The sequence below is a fragment of the Lagenorhynchus albirostris genome, chromosome X, assembly GCF_949774975.1.
Source record: "Lagenorhynchus albirostris chromosome X, mLagAlb1.1, whole genome shotgun sequence".
In the NCBI taxonomy this organism is placed as follows: Eukaryota; Metazoa; Chordata; class Mammalia; order Artiodactyla; family Delphinidae; genus Lagenorhynchus; species Lagenorhynchus albirostris.
In genome coordinates, this window is record NC_083116.1 from 69,467,313 (window position 1) to 69,484,949 (window position 17,637).

The following is a 17,637-nucleotide window of genomic DNA, read 5'->3' on the forward strand; positions in this document are numbered from 1 at the left end:
TGTTTTGTGTATTGATTTTGTACCCTGGAACTTTGCTGAATTTGATTATTAGTTCTAACAAAATTGTGGAATTTTTTTTTTTTTTTTTTTTTTTTTTTTGCGGTACGCGGGCCTCTCACTGTTGTGGCCTCTCCCGTTGCGGAACACAGGCTCCAGACGTGCAGGCCCAGCGGCCGTGGCTCACGGGCCCAGCTTCTCTGAGGCATGTGGGATCTTCCTGGACCGGGGCACGAACCTGTGTCCCCTGCATCGGCAGGCGGACTCTCAACCACTGCACCACCAGGGAAGCCCAAAATTGTGGAATCTTTAGGGGCTTCTGCAAATATGATCGTGTCATCTGTAAACAGAGGTGATTTTACTTCTTTCTAATTTGAATGCCATTTTATTTTCATTTTCTTGCCTAATTGAACTGAATAAAACTTTCAATAATATGTTGAATTGAAGAGGTGAAAGTGAGCATCCTTATCTTGTTCCTGATGTTAAAAGAAAAGCTTTCAGTCTTCCAACACTATGATGTTTGCTGTGGACTTTTCCTTATACCCATAATATATATTCCAGTAATTGCTTTCTATTCCTAGTTTGTTGAGTGTTTTTTTTTAACATGAAAGTGTATTGAATTTTGTCAAATGCTTTTTCTTCATAAATTGAGATGATCATGTGGGTTTTTTCCTCATTCTGTTAGTGTAGTGTATAACACTGATTATTTTCATATGTTGAACCATCCTGGTATGAAAAATTAATGAACAGAAACCTAAATTAAATAGATTCGGGAGACCAGAAGGGGCATTCTCATGCCTTGTGACAATAACTGAGTTCAACAGGAAGAAGAAAGACTTCTTTTTTTTTCTGGCAAGGTGTCAGACAATGAAAAGCCATGGACTCTTTGTTTACTATAGCCCTCCCAACCTTCTTTTTTCTCCTTAATTAAAGCCTTCTCCTTTCCTTGCCGTGTGTGGACTTGCATATGGCTCACCATGGTTGCAGATGCTGAATTACAATTCTCTGCTGATCCTGAAGAAATCCATATTTCCTGGAGAAATATCTGGTAGTCTGTTTCAGGCCAACACTTGCGTTTTGAGGAATAAATCCCTCTGGGTCATGGTATATAATCCTTTTAACATTGCTGAATTCACTTTGCTAGTACTTCGTTGAGGATTTTTGCATCAATATTTATAAGGGATAATGGTCTGTAGTTTTCTCTTCTTGTAGTGTTTTTGTCTTTCTTTGGTATCAGAGTAAAGATGTCCTGCTAAAATGAGTTAGTAAGTGTTTCCTCCTCTTCAATATTTTAGCAGAGTTTGAGAAGGATTGGTATTATTTCTTTAAATGTTTGGTAGAATTCACCAGTGAAGATATCTGGTCCTAGACTTTTCTTCATTGGGAAGATTTTGATTACTGATTCAATCTCCTTTCTGGTTATAGGTCTATTCATATTTTCTAGTACTTCATGATTCAGTCTTTGTATGTTATATACCCCTAAACATTTGTCCATTTCATCTGGGTTATCTAATTGGTTGATGTATCATTGCTCATAGAATTCTCTTATAATCTTGTTAATTCCTATAAAATTGGTAGTCAAAAGTCCTCTCTTTCATTTTTGTTATAATTTTAGTAATGTGAGTATTGTCTCTCTTTTTTCTTATTAAGCCTACCTGAAGTTTTGTCAATTTTATTGATTTTTTTTAAAGTGCAACTTTTGGTTTCATTGATTTTCTCTGTTGTTTTTTCCTTCAGTACTTTATCTCTGCACTAATCTTTATTTCCTTCTACTAGTTTTAGTTCTTTTTCAAATTCCTTTAGATGTAATGTTAAGTTATTGATTTGAGATAGCTCTTCTTTTTGTAAAGTAAGCATTTAAAGCAATAAATTCCCTCTTAGCACTGCTTTTATCCATCCCATAAATTTTGGAATGTCTTTTCATTTTCATTTGTCTCAAGATATTTTCTAATTTCCCTTATGATTTCTTCTTTGACCCATTTTTTACAGAATATATTGTTTAATATCCACATATTGGTGTATTTCCCTTTTCATTCTCCTATTGGTTTTATTTTTTGTTTCATTCTGTTGTGATTGGAAAAGATAGTTTGTGTGATTTCTATCTTTTTAAATTTACTAAGACTTGTTTTGTGCCCTTACAAAATGATCTATACTAGAGACTCTTCCATGTGCACTTAAGAAAAAGTATGTTCTGCTTCTTGTTGGGTGAAGTGTTCTATATAAGCTTATTACATGCAATTGGTTTATAGTGTTGTTCAAGTCCTCTATTTCTTTATTAATCTTCTGTCTGGTGTTATTATTGAAGGTAGGGTTTTAAGACGATTCCTACTATTACTATAGAACTATCTATTTCTTCAATGACACCACTGTCATTTATTTATGAGTTCTGGTTATATATATGTTTGTTTTATCTTTGTGGTGAATTGACCCTTTTATTGATATATAAGACCCTTCCTTTTGTGTCTCTTGAAACATTTTTTAAATTAATGTCTCTTTTATCTGATATTAATATAGGTACCCTGCTTTCTTTTAGTTATTATATGCATGGAATATTTTTTAGACTATTTTACTTTCAACCTAAGTATGTCTTTAGATATAAAAAGAGTCTTTACAGTCAGCATATAGTGGGATCATTTTTTTTATATCCATTCTGCCAAACTGTGCTTCTTTCATTGAGGAGTTTAATCCATTTACATGAAATAATTACTGTTAGGAAAAAAGCTTAGATTTTGTTGTTTCCTGTATGTCATACTTTTTTGTCTCTAACTTTCTCCCTTACCACCTTACTTTGTTTTTAGTTGTATAAGTCCTCATGTATTTTGGATATTAATCCCTTACCAGATGTATGGTTTGCAAATACTGTCTTCCATTCAGTAGGTTGTATTTTCACTCAGTCGATTGTTTCCTTTGTTGTGCACAGGTTTTTTGGTTTGATGCAATCCCATTTGTTGATTTTTGCTTTTGCCTATGCTTGTGGTATCATATCCTGTGGCAAAGAAATCACTTCCAAGACGAATGTCAAAAAGCTTTTCTCCTATGTTTTCTTCAATGAGTTTTACAGTTCCTGGTTTTCTGTTTAAGTCTTTAATCCATTTCAAGTTGTATTTTGTGTATCATGTAAGGTAAGGTTCCAATACAATTTTTCTCCAAGTAGATATCAGTTTTTCCAACATTGTTGAAGAAACTAGTCTTTCCGCATTGTGTATTATTGGGATCCTTTGTTGAAGATCAGTTGACTATATCTGTGGGTTTATTTCTGTGCTTTCTATTCTGTTTCATTGGTCTGTATGTCTGTTTTTATTCCAGTACACACTGTCTTAACTACTGTGGCTTTGTAGCATATTTTGAAATGAAGAAGTGTGATACGTCCAGCCTTGTTTTCCTTGTTCAAAATTGCTTTAGCTATTTAGGGTCTTTTTTGGTTCCATATGAATCATAGGTGAAAAACCTCCCAACAAAGAAAAGTCCAAGACCAGATGGCTTCACTTGTGAATTCTAACAAACATTTAAATAATTAATGCCAATCCTTCTCAAATTATTCCAGAAATTGAAAATGAGGGAACATTTTCAAGCTCATTTTACAAGGCCAGCATTGCCCTGACAAGAAAGCCAGACAAAGACATTACAAGAAAGTAAAACTACAGACCAATAACTGTGATGAACATAGATGTACAAATCCTCAACAAAGTACTAGCAAACCAAATTCAGTAGCACATTAAAAGGATCACACACCACAGTCAAGTAGGATTTATCTCTGGGATGCAAGGAGGGTTCAACATAAGGAAATCAGTTAACACAATACACAACATTAACAAAATGAAGGATAAAAATCACATGATATCTCAACAAATGCAGCAAAAGTATTTGGCAAAATTCAATATCCATTCATAATAAAAACTCTCAACAAACTGGGTATAGAGAAAACGTATCTCAACATAATAAAAGCCATATATAACAAGCCCACAGCTAATATCAAACTCAACAGGGAAAAACTTAAAAGTTTTTCCTCTGAGATCTGGTACAAGGAAAGAGTGTTCCTTTTCTCATCACTCCTATTCAAAATAGTATTGGAAGTTCTAGCCCAAGCAATTAGACAAGAAAAAGAAAGAAAAGGCAATGAAATTGCAAAGGAGGAAGTAAAAATTATGTTTGCAGATGATGTGATTTTATGTAGAAAACCCTAGACTCCACAAAAAAATTGATAAAACTAATAAAATGTTTAGCAAAGTTGAAGATGCAAAATTAACATAAAATTGGTTGTGTTTCTATGTACTAATAAGAAACTTTCTGAAAAGGAAATTGAGACAACAATCTCATTTACAGTAGCACCAAAAGGAATAAAATACTTAGAAATAAACTTAACAAAGGAGGAGAAAATTTGTATGCTGAAAATTATAAAACATTGCTGAAAGTAATTAAAGAAGACACAAAGAAATGGAAATACATCCTGTGTTCATGGAATGGAAGACTTAATATTGTTTAAGTGTCTATACAACCCAAAGCAATCTACAGATTCAGTATAATCCCCATCAAAATCTCAATGGCATTTTTTACAGAAATTGTTACCTGTAGCTTTATCTCATATTTTAAAGATGGGCAATATCCATTATCCAACTTTGTTCTTTTTCAGCATTGTGTTGTCTATTTTGTCATTTCATATCAATATTAGAATAAGTTTGTCAATATCCACAATATAACTTGCTGGGATTTTGTTTGGTATTGCAGAGCCCTCATGAATTAAATTAGTGCCCTTATAAAGGTGGTCTGAGAAAAGTCAGTTGTCCCTTCCACCACATGAGGTTACAGTGAAAAGATGTCCACCTATGGACCAGGAAGCATGCTCTCGCCAGACACCAAATCTTCCAGTACCATGATCTTGGAATTACAGCCTCCACAACTGTGAGAAATAAATGTTTGTTTTTATAATCCACCCAGTTTATGGTACTTTTCTCTTTTTTTTTGTTAAGATTGAATTAAGAACTATCAATGGATGTTTTTAAAAAAATATATTTATTTTTTTGGCTGCTCTGGGTCTTAGTTGCAGCACGTGGGATCTTTGCTGAGGCATGTGAGACCTTTCATTGTGGCGTGCAGGCTTCTCTTTAGTTGTGGTGTGTGGGTTTCTCTCTCTAGTTGTGGTATGTGGGCTCCAGAGTGTGTGGGCTCTGTAGTTTGTGCCATGCCAGCTCTCTCATTGAGACGCACGACCTCAGTAGTTGTGGCACGTGGGCTTAGTTGCCCCACTGAGTGTGGGATCTCAGTTCCCTGACCAGGTATTGAACCTGCGTTCCTTGCATTGTAAGGCGGATTCTTTACCATTGGACCACCAGGGAAGTCCCTACTTTTCTTATAGTAATCCAAAAAGACTAAGAGAGTGTTTTTAAACAAGTCATATATAAAGTGGTTATTGATATGGTTGAAATAATATGTACCATACGTGTAGCTGCTTTCTATTCACTCTCCTTGTTCTTTGTTTCTGTTTTTTCTTTGTCTTCCACTCACCTTTAACCTTATGTGGTTTAATTGGGCTTGTAATGTGATTCCATATTCTCTCCTTTCAATATATCTATTATAATTCTATTTATTTTAATTTAGTGTTTGCCATAGAGTTTACAATATACATTTACAACTAATTTAGGTCTATGTTCAAATAACATTATACTGTTTCATAGATAGTTCAGGTACTATGTAACAGTGTTCCAATTCTTCCCTATCATTCTTTATTATGCTGTTATTCATTTCACTTTTTCATAAGCTATAATCACCCAATATATTATAGCTATTATTATTTTAAACAAACTGTTATCTGTTAAATCAATTAATAATAAGAAAAACAAATGGTTTTATTTCACCTTTATTCCTTCTTGAACACTCTATCTTTATATAGGACAGGTTACTGAGCTATATCATTTTCATTCTCTCTGGAGAATGTTTTCTAGCTTTTATTGCAAGGCAAGTTTACTGGTGACAAAGTCCCTCCATTTTTGTTTGCCTGAGAAAAGTATTTCTTCTTCATTTTTGAATGTTAATTTTGCTAACAAAGTTCTAGGTTGGTGGATTTGGGGTGACTTTTTTCTTTCAACAATTTATATATCTCACTCTACTTTCTTCTTATTTTAACGGTTTTTGAAGAGATGTTTCAATGTCACTCTTATCCTTGTTCCTCTATATTTTTCTAAAAATGAGTTTTTAGTCAGCTAATAAGCCCTTGTGGAAATCAAATGTCTGACCATTAGAGTCTGTTGAAATTTTGTCCTGATGTGTGCACTTTTGAGGTCAATTTGGATTCTAAGCCTGACAAGATAAAAAGGGCTTTGCAAAGCTTTGCTTGACCCTTGAACTTGGAACACAACTCTGTGGTCCTGCAACACAGCTTGTTTTCTGATGCCGAAGAAAAGTCTCTTGCTTGGTTGGAATCCTGAATTCACAAATGCTAATTGCCTGTACTTAACTCTATATCTGAAACCTAATATTTTTTGGTGTGAACTGCTTCAGTCTCAGCATTAACTATAATGAACTAAAACTGGATGAAATTGCTCCACTCAAGGAGAGCACAGACTCTGATACTGTTGCAGATTTAGAACACCCCTCTGTGGGACCATCAACTATTAAAATATCCTGGATGTTGGGTGGACCATTTGGGTAATATAAAAATGCCCATAGAAAAGGGCTTATCGTCTAATGTGACCTCCTAAAATTGAGCTATTGAATGACTCTTCATTTCTTACACAGAGACTAGTTGCATTTTTAAAAGAAACCACTTTATTGAGGTATGTTCTTATCACACACACACAAATAATTGCATTCTTAACTTGTTATTAAAGTTGAAAGCTGCAAGTTGGAGGAATGCATAGCACAGGACTGTGACTCCTCTACCTACTCATGACAGATCGGACATTTGACCCTTTAGTGGAGATGGTTGTGTCGACTGAAAAAATGCATAACCTAAAAATTGAGAATTATGGGGGTTTTTTGGCAGACAAAACTGAGGGCTTAAGCCCAGAAGACAGCCTCTCAGATAGCTCTGAGGGACTGCTCTGAAAAGGTAAGGGAGGAGCCAGGATGTATAGGGGTTTTTGCAACAAAAACCAGGTAGTCAGAACATCAACAGATGACTGTTAATTAAAGAAAACCAGACATCTCAAGTTAATGAATTTAGTGCTCTTCTATATATGGGAAGATGCAGGAGTTTGGGCTCATTGAAATCATTCCTTTGCTATGCATCTTAACTACCTAGGGCCAGTATCCTGCTTTTCTCCATCCTGAATCCCCTCTGGGTATAGTAGGTGGCTGCAGTGCTGATGGCTTGATGGCTGCAACATCTTTTGTTTACTTATATGGTAGGCAACATTTTTAATCCACAGCTGGATGTTGATGGCTTGCAGTGTTTGACTTTCTGGATTAGTTGCACTTTGCAACAGTCGACTGGTAGCCTGACTCTACTTCCCTCACCTTTCTCTTGGTACTCACACCTTAGTAAAGTACTTTGTTTATTCAATACAGATGTCTCCAGAATGGCATTGCTCTTTTTGTGGCTTCTCACTGGATAAATGATCAGGACAAATTGATTAAACATTATATAAACACACTGAAATTTTTTGAAAATTAGGGATTTGGTCAGAACATGATCTGGTTAAGTCATGTAAAATTGTTTTTCTGTGAAAATGTTTTGGTCCTTCTTTCATAAAACTCATCCAGGTGAAATGGTTTGGATGAGACGAAAATATGGGAGAAATGTAAATTATGATTACTGAATAAGACACACTGACTTTATAATAACTAAGAAAAAAAAAACAGGTACCCAGGGAAACATGAGAGTGGGGTTGGGGATGGGTGGATGGATAAGAAATTAGAGACCTTTGTTTTTCAGAGCTGTACCTGAAACCTTCCCTCCCATCAATAAAAGCACCAATGTTATCTTCTAAGTTGCTCAGAGTGTTTTGAATTCAAACTGACTATGAAGCCTAAGTTCACACCTGACCATGCTGACTATGAGACAGCAGGGAGTATCCTGCTGCATTTTCCATGCAGAGCACCTCCAGATGTCCTTCACATTCACAAAGCAGATGATCTGGTGTCATGGACAAGCAAAACTGTTTGGAACTGATCACCTTCAGACAGTCTTCTTAAAAAACCAAGGACTAAACTGAACTAATTGGACCAGACTGGCGCAGAAAGTCCCCTTATGGGAGGCCACATTAGGGGCCTACATGACAAACCTCCAATAAAAACCTTGGTCACTCAGTCTCTAGTGAGCTTCCCAGCTCACTGCTGGAGAAATTCATTACTGGAGAAATTAAGTGCATATGGTGAGACATCTCTCAAAAAAGACTCTTGGAAGCTCTTGGTCTCTAGCCTTTGACCCATAGGCCTATTCCCTTTGCTGATTTTGATTTGTATCCTTTACTATAATACATTTTGGCTGTCACTATGACTATATGCTGAGTCCTATGATCAGTAGCAAAAGTCTGAGTTGTCTTGAACAACCCCATACAGTGGATGTTCAAAAGGATTTATTATAGGATTTGCATTTGTTTTAGGTGATTAGGTAGAAGATTTAAGCAAGCTAGACTTTACTCTGGATTGGGTGATGTCAAGAGGTGGAGGCAATTCTATGACTTCATACTTGTAAAATGTGTTATCTAAAAATAAGGGCAATTAAAATGAGGCGAAAACTAATTGGTAAAGTAGCATCATTTACTCATGTTGGCCAGGATAGGGGCATGTTTGGTCATTTTTGTACTTTGGAAAATGTCCATGTGTCCATGTATTTTTTTGTGTTCTGACACTATTACTAAGTCGTGTCCTTTTTATCTTGGTACATTATGGTCACAGAGTAGTGTTCTCTTATGCTGGTGGTGTAAGATTATTTATATTCAACAGGAGAGCACCAAGAACTACTTGTGTGCCAGACCAACTCCTGGTGTCACTAGCTGCTTTTCTTTTCTCAGATTTATGCTATGTAGCAATTTTTCCTGCTGTTGGAATTATTTTGATAAATTTTCCTAGATGATTTTTATAAATTTAACTTGTCTAGATAGAACATAGGAAGGGACTCAGGAGATCAGTGATTTATTTCCAATATTACTACTGATTGACCTTATGACCCAAGGCATCATTTTCCAGGTGGAGAAGCTAAAGGAGAAAATATGCTGTGAAGATTTTACAATAAAATTCTCAAGCTCCAAACAAAATGGCATTTATAAAACACACTTTGTAAAAGATTGGGGGTGCTTTTGGAAAAATAAGTAGTTTCTATCTGTAAGTTAGAAATAAATGGTCTTTTATTTTCGAAAAGTTCATTTTGAGTTTAAATGATAGTAAGGCCATAAAGGACAGGGAAGTTATAACATGAAAAATTAGCTAAATTTGTAAGTAATAGAGTTTTCATTTTTTATTCGTATGTGTTTAATAATAGGAACATCCATTAAACATAATCTATGTAAGATGTAAGACTGGTGTGACTTTGTGGAAACAAATGTCCATTTGTTTATTTTATACAGGATTTTATTGGGAGGTCAATTAGTGGGATAGTTGTTTTTGGTGGTGAGTTGGTATGAGTATACTGGGGATTTAAAAGCCCAGTGAAAGCACTTGACATCTATGCATAAAGAAGTCAAACCTAGGGCCTTATTGACTTTCCATTTCCTTCATTCTCTTATGCAGATTCCAAGGGGGGCATATTTGTGGGGTTTTTTTTTTTTTTTTTTTTGCGGTACGCAGGCCTCTCACTGCTGTGGCCTCTCCCGTTGCAGAGCACAGGCCCCGGACGCACAGGCTCAGCAGCCATGGCTCACGGGCCCAGCCGCTCCATGGCATGTGGGATCTTCCCGGACCGGGGCACGAACCCGCGTCCCCTGCATCGGCAGGCGGACTCTCAACCACTGAGCCACCAGGGAAGCCCCAAGGGGGGCATATTTGTATCAGCTATGTTGTCATCAGAAGGCAATTTAGTCAATTCACTAGAGATTTTGTTTTTTTTGGAAACCCATGGATTAATTTCTCTAAACTTAATATCTTGAAATAGATCCATGTGATTTAATTTGCCCCGTGTTTGGAGTATCTACTTTCATGTGCCACACAGCTAAAGGGTGTGTCTAGATAGATAGATAGACAGACAGACATAAATAGATAGATAAAAAATAAACTGCCAGAAAGTGTGCATCCAATACTTGTCAACCAGTTTTTCTGATTTTATTCCATTCTTTTAAAATTAGAAATATTATAGGGCTATGTAGGACTTTTATTGTCAGCTAATTAAAGTTCCATGATATTTATAAAAGAGGCATAATTTTCCATAGTTAAATGAAAGATAAGCTAAAGCAACCTGCACTCTTTGAGGATTGGTAATTTATATTTGTCCTTATGGAAATTTAGGGGAAAAAACTTTTTCAAGGAAAGAGCAGTAGTTATTGAATTGTTACCTCATGCCAAATAAAAAATTTTCTTAGTCATTGCAACTAGAACTGTAAGTTTAAACAGAAATAATTCAATAGTGTTATTTATGTTTCTGTCATTGCACTTGGATATCATGAGAATATATGTTTTAGCCTTCTTAATTCTATGAAAACCAGTTTCCTTTCTCAAAGTTGAAGCCAGCTGGTAACATTTCTAGGATGATAGACGTCCAAAAATTTTAGTCTACTTGTTATCTAGAAATTAGATGATGGGCAGCGAGTGTTTTGAAATCCTTAGGGTGTGCAAGATACTTAAGCCATATAGTCAAAGAAAAAGTGTAAGCTAACTGGGGCCTGCTATGGACAGAAGACACTGAAAGTAGATTATTTTACTGTGGTCAAACTACCTGAATCTCTCTGGTGAGTTGAGCTCTTTCTGCAGGGAGATGAGTTGTTTACTATTGGAAAGACTTGGGCTTCTTCTTTATTCTCCTCTAATTCATTCATTTATTCATGTCTCTAATTATGCAAATTGAGTATGAATTGTGAAAATATAGTTAGGAAATACTAATAAACGAATAGAAAAACAAAGCATTGAAATTACTCCAAATTCCACAACTCCAGGTGTAGCAACTATTGGCTCTGTGTTATTTAAACTTTGTTAAAGAAAAATTAATCTGACACTCATTAAAATGGTAAGGAAGACTTTATTCAGGACTATTGTGATAGGTATTAAGACTGTTACAATAGGGGAGAGAGATCTGGCTCAACTCCAAGTACAAGAAAGAGTGAGGATTTATAGCCAAGGAGCAGGTTGGAGGGATAAGTGGATGGAAAATTACTAACAGAAGACATCAAGGATAGGGGTAATTCTTGCTAAACTGATCTAAAACGATTCTTGCTGAAGACAGGCCAGGGTGATCAGCTATCACCTGGGGGATGGTGGGGGGTGAGGAATTTGATCAGATATCAAGACTAGGGGGGTTCTCTTTAAACTGGCTTAGCAGGATTCTTACTAAAATCAAACCAGGTAAGCTTGAGGAAATTTTTGAAAAGGGCTAGTCAAAAGAGGGCTTAGAGGAAACTGTCTAAAGTTTGGTCAAAGAGAGTCTTTGTCACCTTTTACACTTTGTCTATGCAAGTTAGAGGTGTGTGTGTGTGTGGTGTGTGTGTGTGTACATAGATAGCTAGATCAAAGGAGAGATTAGGAAAAAGAAAACAAATTTGGGTTCCTAGTATATATTGGATACTTCATGGCAATGTTTAATTTTGTGTAATGTAATCAGGTATTTTCCTTTTGGTTTGAAGACTTCTTATATGGCTATAAAGCAAAATTTGCAAGCAAGTCACATGAATGAATCTATCTTTTTATTCATTTATTATTATTAAATTATTCAAATCACTTAAATATCAGTGAATAATCTTTAAAATGGTAATTCTGAAGACTATTTATTGACATGGGAAGATCCTTTTAATAGGAAACTAAAAGGGGAAAAATGGCAGGTATGGAAGAGTCAATACTATGTGATCTCAATTTTTCAAAATCTCTATTTGTTATTAACACCCAAAGAGGAAAAGAAGGGGAGGCATCAATATATTCACATTAGTTCTCTCAGAATGGTGAGATTGCTAGTGGTTTTATTACCTACCACAAGTTTCTTTCCAAATTTTCTAAAATGAGCTTGTATTATATTTATCAGAGGAGGAAAAATAATTTTCTAATTATAGAATTAAAAAAAACAAGCAATGTAGGATTCATAATTATAGAACTATGGGACTGACATATGAGACTGAAACTTCATGTTATTTGAGCCTTCTACCTTCAGTCTATTTTAAATGAAATATGTTTTAATCAAACACAGGCACACACAGACAAATTGTAGTGGTTAAATATTTACATAATATTTACTGAGGGAAGGAACATCTCTTCTTTACTTTCTACTTAAGCTCCTTGCTCCATCCTCTACACAAAGCACCTTCTGGGAACTTCCAATTTTTGTGACTCTCTACCATAGGTCTTTTAGCCCAATGAGAAGAATTTCTTCCCTGTTTTCTTTCTCCTCCTTCTACTCCCATTTCTTCTCCTCTTCCTGTCCTCTTTTTTTCCCTCATTATTATCAAGAAAGATTTTTAAATGGAAATTTGGAGTGGAAAGTAGCACAGGCACCACATCAACTATAAAACAACCAGTCATCCATCCTTAGAAACCTATCATCTAAAAGGGAGGTTGTGTGGTAGAGTGAGAAGAAGCACTGCAATAATACAGTGTTTACAGTTTTCTAAATTAAAACACACACACACACACACACACACACACACACACATCTAAAAACCTGGAAAGAAATACACTAACACTCTATGATTATTTCTGCGATTATGACACAAAAAACAGTTAACTGTTAAATTTGGAATATAATAACAAACACTTTAAAAATCAAAATTTTTAAATTATATGTGATCAGTATTGAAGTATGGACAAGAAAAAACTAGTTGGTTTCCCTACCGTAGGAAATTTATTCCATCTTGTTAATACATTTTTATGTCTTTAACTTTTTCCCTAGTGCCAAGTCATTGAATATTTCCAATTTATTCAGAATTTCAAGGCAAATGTTTTGCTTTTAGGAATATTACTTCACATTTGAGTATTTTTGTTTTACCTCCAAAACAGCCAGCATGGAGGGAGGGAAATTTGCAATTCAGCAGCAGTATTCTGGGATACTGATAATTCAGGTGTTAAGTGTTAACTAGTCATACATATAATTGTGGGCACTGGTCACCATAGGCCCTCCTTTACCCCCATTCCATCTCATCTCACTCTTCCCTAGTAAATGTTATCAGAGTTGATACAACTTTAAAAGAATGTACACTCTTCATAGAGATTCTGAAAATCCAAAATTAGAAAATAAAAGAAATCTCTGGGGAGTCAACATTGCTTAAAGATCTTCATTGTTAATATTTTAATGTTTTACCCCCTTCTCTCTTCTTTGTGTATTTGAATATAAAAGACTCTCCCCCCTCCCGCCCTGCACATGTGTCCTTACAGTAGGAGATAAAATAATGTAATAATCTCAATGGGCTAAAGACATTCCTATTGTTTGTTTGTTTTTGTAATCAGTTGACATTATAGCTGCAACCTTGAGCTCTTTTGGAATTTTTTTAACTGTAATACTCGTTAAACATGGGATAAAAAGAAAGCATGTACATTTTAGAAAAGATTATTGAACAACACTCAATTAGTGGTCATCCGTATTAGATCTATTAATTTTCCATATAAGAGAGACTTGGAAGTCACGTTTCAGGACTCTTAACAACTCCCCTAACCTGTACTTTTTGGTTTTCTAAGATAAAGTTTTCTCAGGTTTACTTAAGATTTAGGTTAGTCTCAATCTGCTCCTCCTCTACTAGATTGTTCTCAACCCCTCCAGTCTAGAAATTTTGGAGCCTTACCGCTGGGAAGCGGGGCGGGGGGGGGGGCTGGAAATGTGATGGATCTAGTCGTTCATTGGACAAGAGCTTGTCAATCACAGCTACCTAGCAAATAAGGTGAGCTTTGAAGCAAAACAAGTTTAGAGGGTCATCCTCTGAGAAATGGGCTTGAGGCACCTCCTCCTTTTGCTTAGGCAGCTAGTGAGAAAGGTCATTTAGTGGGCTGCTCTGGCTGCAGCCTTAGGCTTGCTCCAGTATTGTACCCGCCTGCCCCTCTTCTGCTTCCTCCCCCTCAGTCCAGCTTCCGCAGCAGCCTCAACCGCTTCCGTTTCTGCCTCCATCTTAGCCCCCACCGGTGCCCACGTCTCAACCAACTGCCGTCTACTCCACTTTGGTGAGTCTTTTCCTGTGAAAAAGCTAATGATGGAAGGGCTTGGGGAACAGGGTGCAGCCGGTGAAGAAGGCCCATTAATCGGCGCGGTGGCAGCCGAATCCTCTCCACAGGCCTTGATGGGGTACTCCTTAGACGAGAGCTTTACTGAGAGCCTGCCTCTGGCAGTTAAGCACCGAGTGTACGCTCTCAGAAATCTTCAGGCCAAATCCGCAGGCCTAGATGCCAAGTACCTGAGGGAATTTCATTCCATCGAGAGGAAATTTGCTGGCATCTATTGGCCCTTATTGGAAAAGAGACACCAGATCATCAATGCACTCTACAAGCCCATGAAAGAGGAGTGTGAGGTGAAGTCCAAGGCCGAGGACAATGATTATAATGAGGTGGAAGATTATTCTAATGCTCAGATGCAGGGTCTGGAGGAGAATCCGGAGTATGAGGACTTGGAGGAATATTGCGAGGAAGATTTCAAGGATGTAGAGGAGGTGTTTGGGGAGTATGGAGGAATTGAGGGACATAATGTGGATGAAGAGAAAGAGGAGCCTACAGGGATCCCTGATTTCTGGCTCACAGTTTTAAAGAACGTCGAGGAGATCTCTCCATTGATTCAGAAATATGACGAGCCCATTCTGAAGCTCTTGCGAGACGTGAAAGTCAAGTTTTCAAAACCCGACGAGCCGCTCGCCTTCACTCTGGAATTTCACTTTGAACCCAACGACTACTTCACAAATGAGGTGCTGACCAAAACTTATACGGTCAAGTTCTAAGCTCCATTACTCTGACCCCCACCCGTTTAGGGGATCTGCGGTGGAGCATTGCATAGACTGCAAGATAGTCTGGAATGAGGGAAGGAACGTCACTGTGCAAACGGTCCTGAAGAAGCAGAGGCACAGGTTTTGGGGACTGTTGCGCACAGTGACCCAGGAATTTCCCCGAGAGTCCTTCTTCAACTTCTTCAGTGCTCTCCGGTGGGGTATGGATGCCGATGAAGATGAGGAAGACGTCTTCATTGCTCACAGTTTGCGCACGTTTGTCATCCCTAGAGCTGTGCTGTATTTCACAGGAAAAGCACTTGAGACCGAGCAAGAGGGGGTGATCAGGGAATGTAATGAGCTGGCTTATGACAAAGTCACTCATGAGAACGGGTTGGCTGCTGTTGAGGGTGCTAAAGGCCAAAGCCTGGACCCCCAGGAAGAAGATATTGATAGCTGAAGCAGGGAGGTTGATGTGTGTGGGCCCCCAGGTTAAGAGTCTGCCTGTGTTTACAGTAACCAAAACTTAACCATAAGTTACTTACAGTCTTAAAGTGTTGTCTCTTCCTGGTACTCTCAGTATAAAACTATGTCCAAATATATATTTAATTTATTTAAAAAATTTTTTTGTCCAAATATATTTAACAACGCATTCCATCTAGCACTCCAGTAGTGTAAACTTTTTAAAGAAATGTAGAAGGCAGTGAATTCTCTAAGCATATGTAAACCTTGGTATTGTGAATTCATGGCTTTTGTCAGGTTGCTGTTAGTTTCTAGCCATGAAAAATTACCAGAACTGGTAACTGAGATATATGTGTTTGGAGATTTTTTTTTTCCTGGAAAAAGCAAAGCGTGCCTCTGTTCCCCAGCCTTCTTGGTGAATGGGCTTTATTCTGTTTGCACTAACTGTGCCTTCAACTCTTTGTTATAGAAATGCAGCAAGTTATACTAAAATGCACTTGATTTGTAATTTGAGAAACTACTAGCATAAGAATAAAACATTTGTAGCAAAACTACATTTATTGTTATTGACTGTTGTTTATAGGCTCCTGTATTTTATGTGATATATTGATCTACTCAGAAACCCAGCTGTATTATTTTTTATCAGTGAGGTATAGTTAAAACAATTTTCTCTAAATCCATAAATTGTGCCATGTACTTCTGCAAAGTGGGGTTAAAGTATGCATTTTCTTTTCTGGAATGTTCCTCTCTTTTATGGAAATTACATGATTAGTTAAGCTTTTTCCTTATGTTTGTTCATTCTAAAATAAAGTTAATACAAATGTTAAACACTGTGTTTCTTCTGAGGGTATTGGAGTTAAGGATATGGCCTTGTCCCTTCAAGTACCAGGTGGAGGATTTGGTTGGGAGTTATTAGCAGATCAGGTTTATCCTTTGGGTATAGTATGCACTGTTCCTAGGGCCACTACACTTTTTTTTTTTTTTTGCGATATGCGGGCATCTCACTGTTGTGGCCTCTCCCGTTGCGGAGCACAGGCTCCGGACGCGCAGGCTCAGCGGCCATGGCTCACGGGCCCAGCCACTCCGTGGCACGTGAGATCTTCCCGGACCAGGGCACGAACCCGTGTCCCCTGCATCGGCAAGCAGACTCTCAACCACTGTGCCACCAGGGAAGCCCCCACTACACTTTTAAGAGTCTACAATGATGTTCTGATTTGTTTTAAAATCAGAAGAAAATGAATATTATAATAATAACAATGTATACATAATAATCTGTCCTAGATTATTTTTGTCTTATACCAAAAGAGATGTAAAATATTATTCGTTTATGTGTATATGAATATCATAGAGAAAAAGGTACCAAGAAGGTAAAACTACCTAGACTCCATGAAAATCACAGTGAGGCCCTGGTTTCCACCATTAGAAATAAGTGAAGGAGGGAGTTCATGGAGTGGTTGAGAGGGGTGGTAATGTGACAAAGGAGAAGAAAAGAGGGAGGGGAAGAAGGAAAGAGAGGGACAAGCAGTGATGTGTTCTTCAAGGAAAGGGGAATAGAGGTCTTCCAGGCTCATGGAGCAGTGAATGTCCTGACTAGCTGGAGGGGAGAGGGTTAACAGAATGCTGGAGAGGGAGAGGTGGGGCCAGAGCCCTGTTTGGACAAGGCCAGGGACAAATTGGAATGGGCTTGGCAAGGGAGAAGGAAAAGGACTGGAGTGGACATAGGAGGGGGAAAGGAAGGTAAGGACAATGAATGAGAGGTCTGGAGGACAGAAAAGCAGAGGATGAAAGGGTGAAGCTTATTAGAGATGAAAAAGCATTCCTTGCCATGAGGTTGCTGAAGTTCAGGTGTTATGGTTTTGGTATATTTTGCAAAAACTTTAGTACCCTGTCCAGGAAGAGGGACCCGAAGGAGAACTAGAGGAACATCGGTCTGTTGTAAGTAACCTTTAATCATGCTCTTTCGTTGCCAAAATACATACACATATGAATTAACTAATTTTTAGTAAACACCTTATATTGTACTATTTCTGTGTGCCAGACACTGTTCTAAGCACTTTACAAGTATTATCCTCTGTAATATTTATTTTATAAATGAAAAAGTAGTAAATGTAGCAGAGAAGAATTAATTATAATACCAATTAATACTTTCTTCCAAACCCCACTTTAACTGTCAACAAGCATACAATTTTGTATCCTGCTTTAAAAAAAAAAA

At 37.2% G+C, this 17,637-nt stretch overlaps 1 protein-coding gene across 1 annotated transcript; it reads left to right on the plus strand.

The window, feature by feature from the left end:
• The first annotated feature begins 14,240 nt into the window (after positions 1-14,240).
• LOC132514062 (nucleosome assembly protein 1-like 2) lies at positions 14,241-15,423 on the plus strand. The gene is given in 2 exon segments (XM_060138732.1): positions 14,241-14,972; positions 14,974-15,423. Coding segments are annotated over 2 exon segments (1,182 nt in total).
• The last annotated feature ends 2,214 nt before the right edge of the window (positions 15,424-17,637 follow it).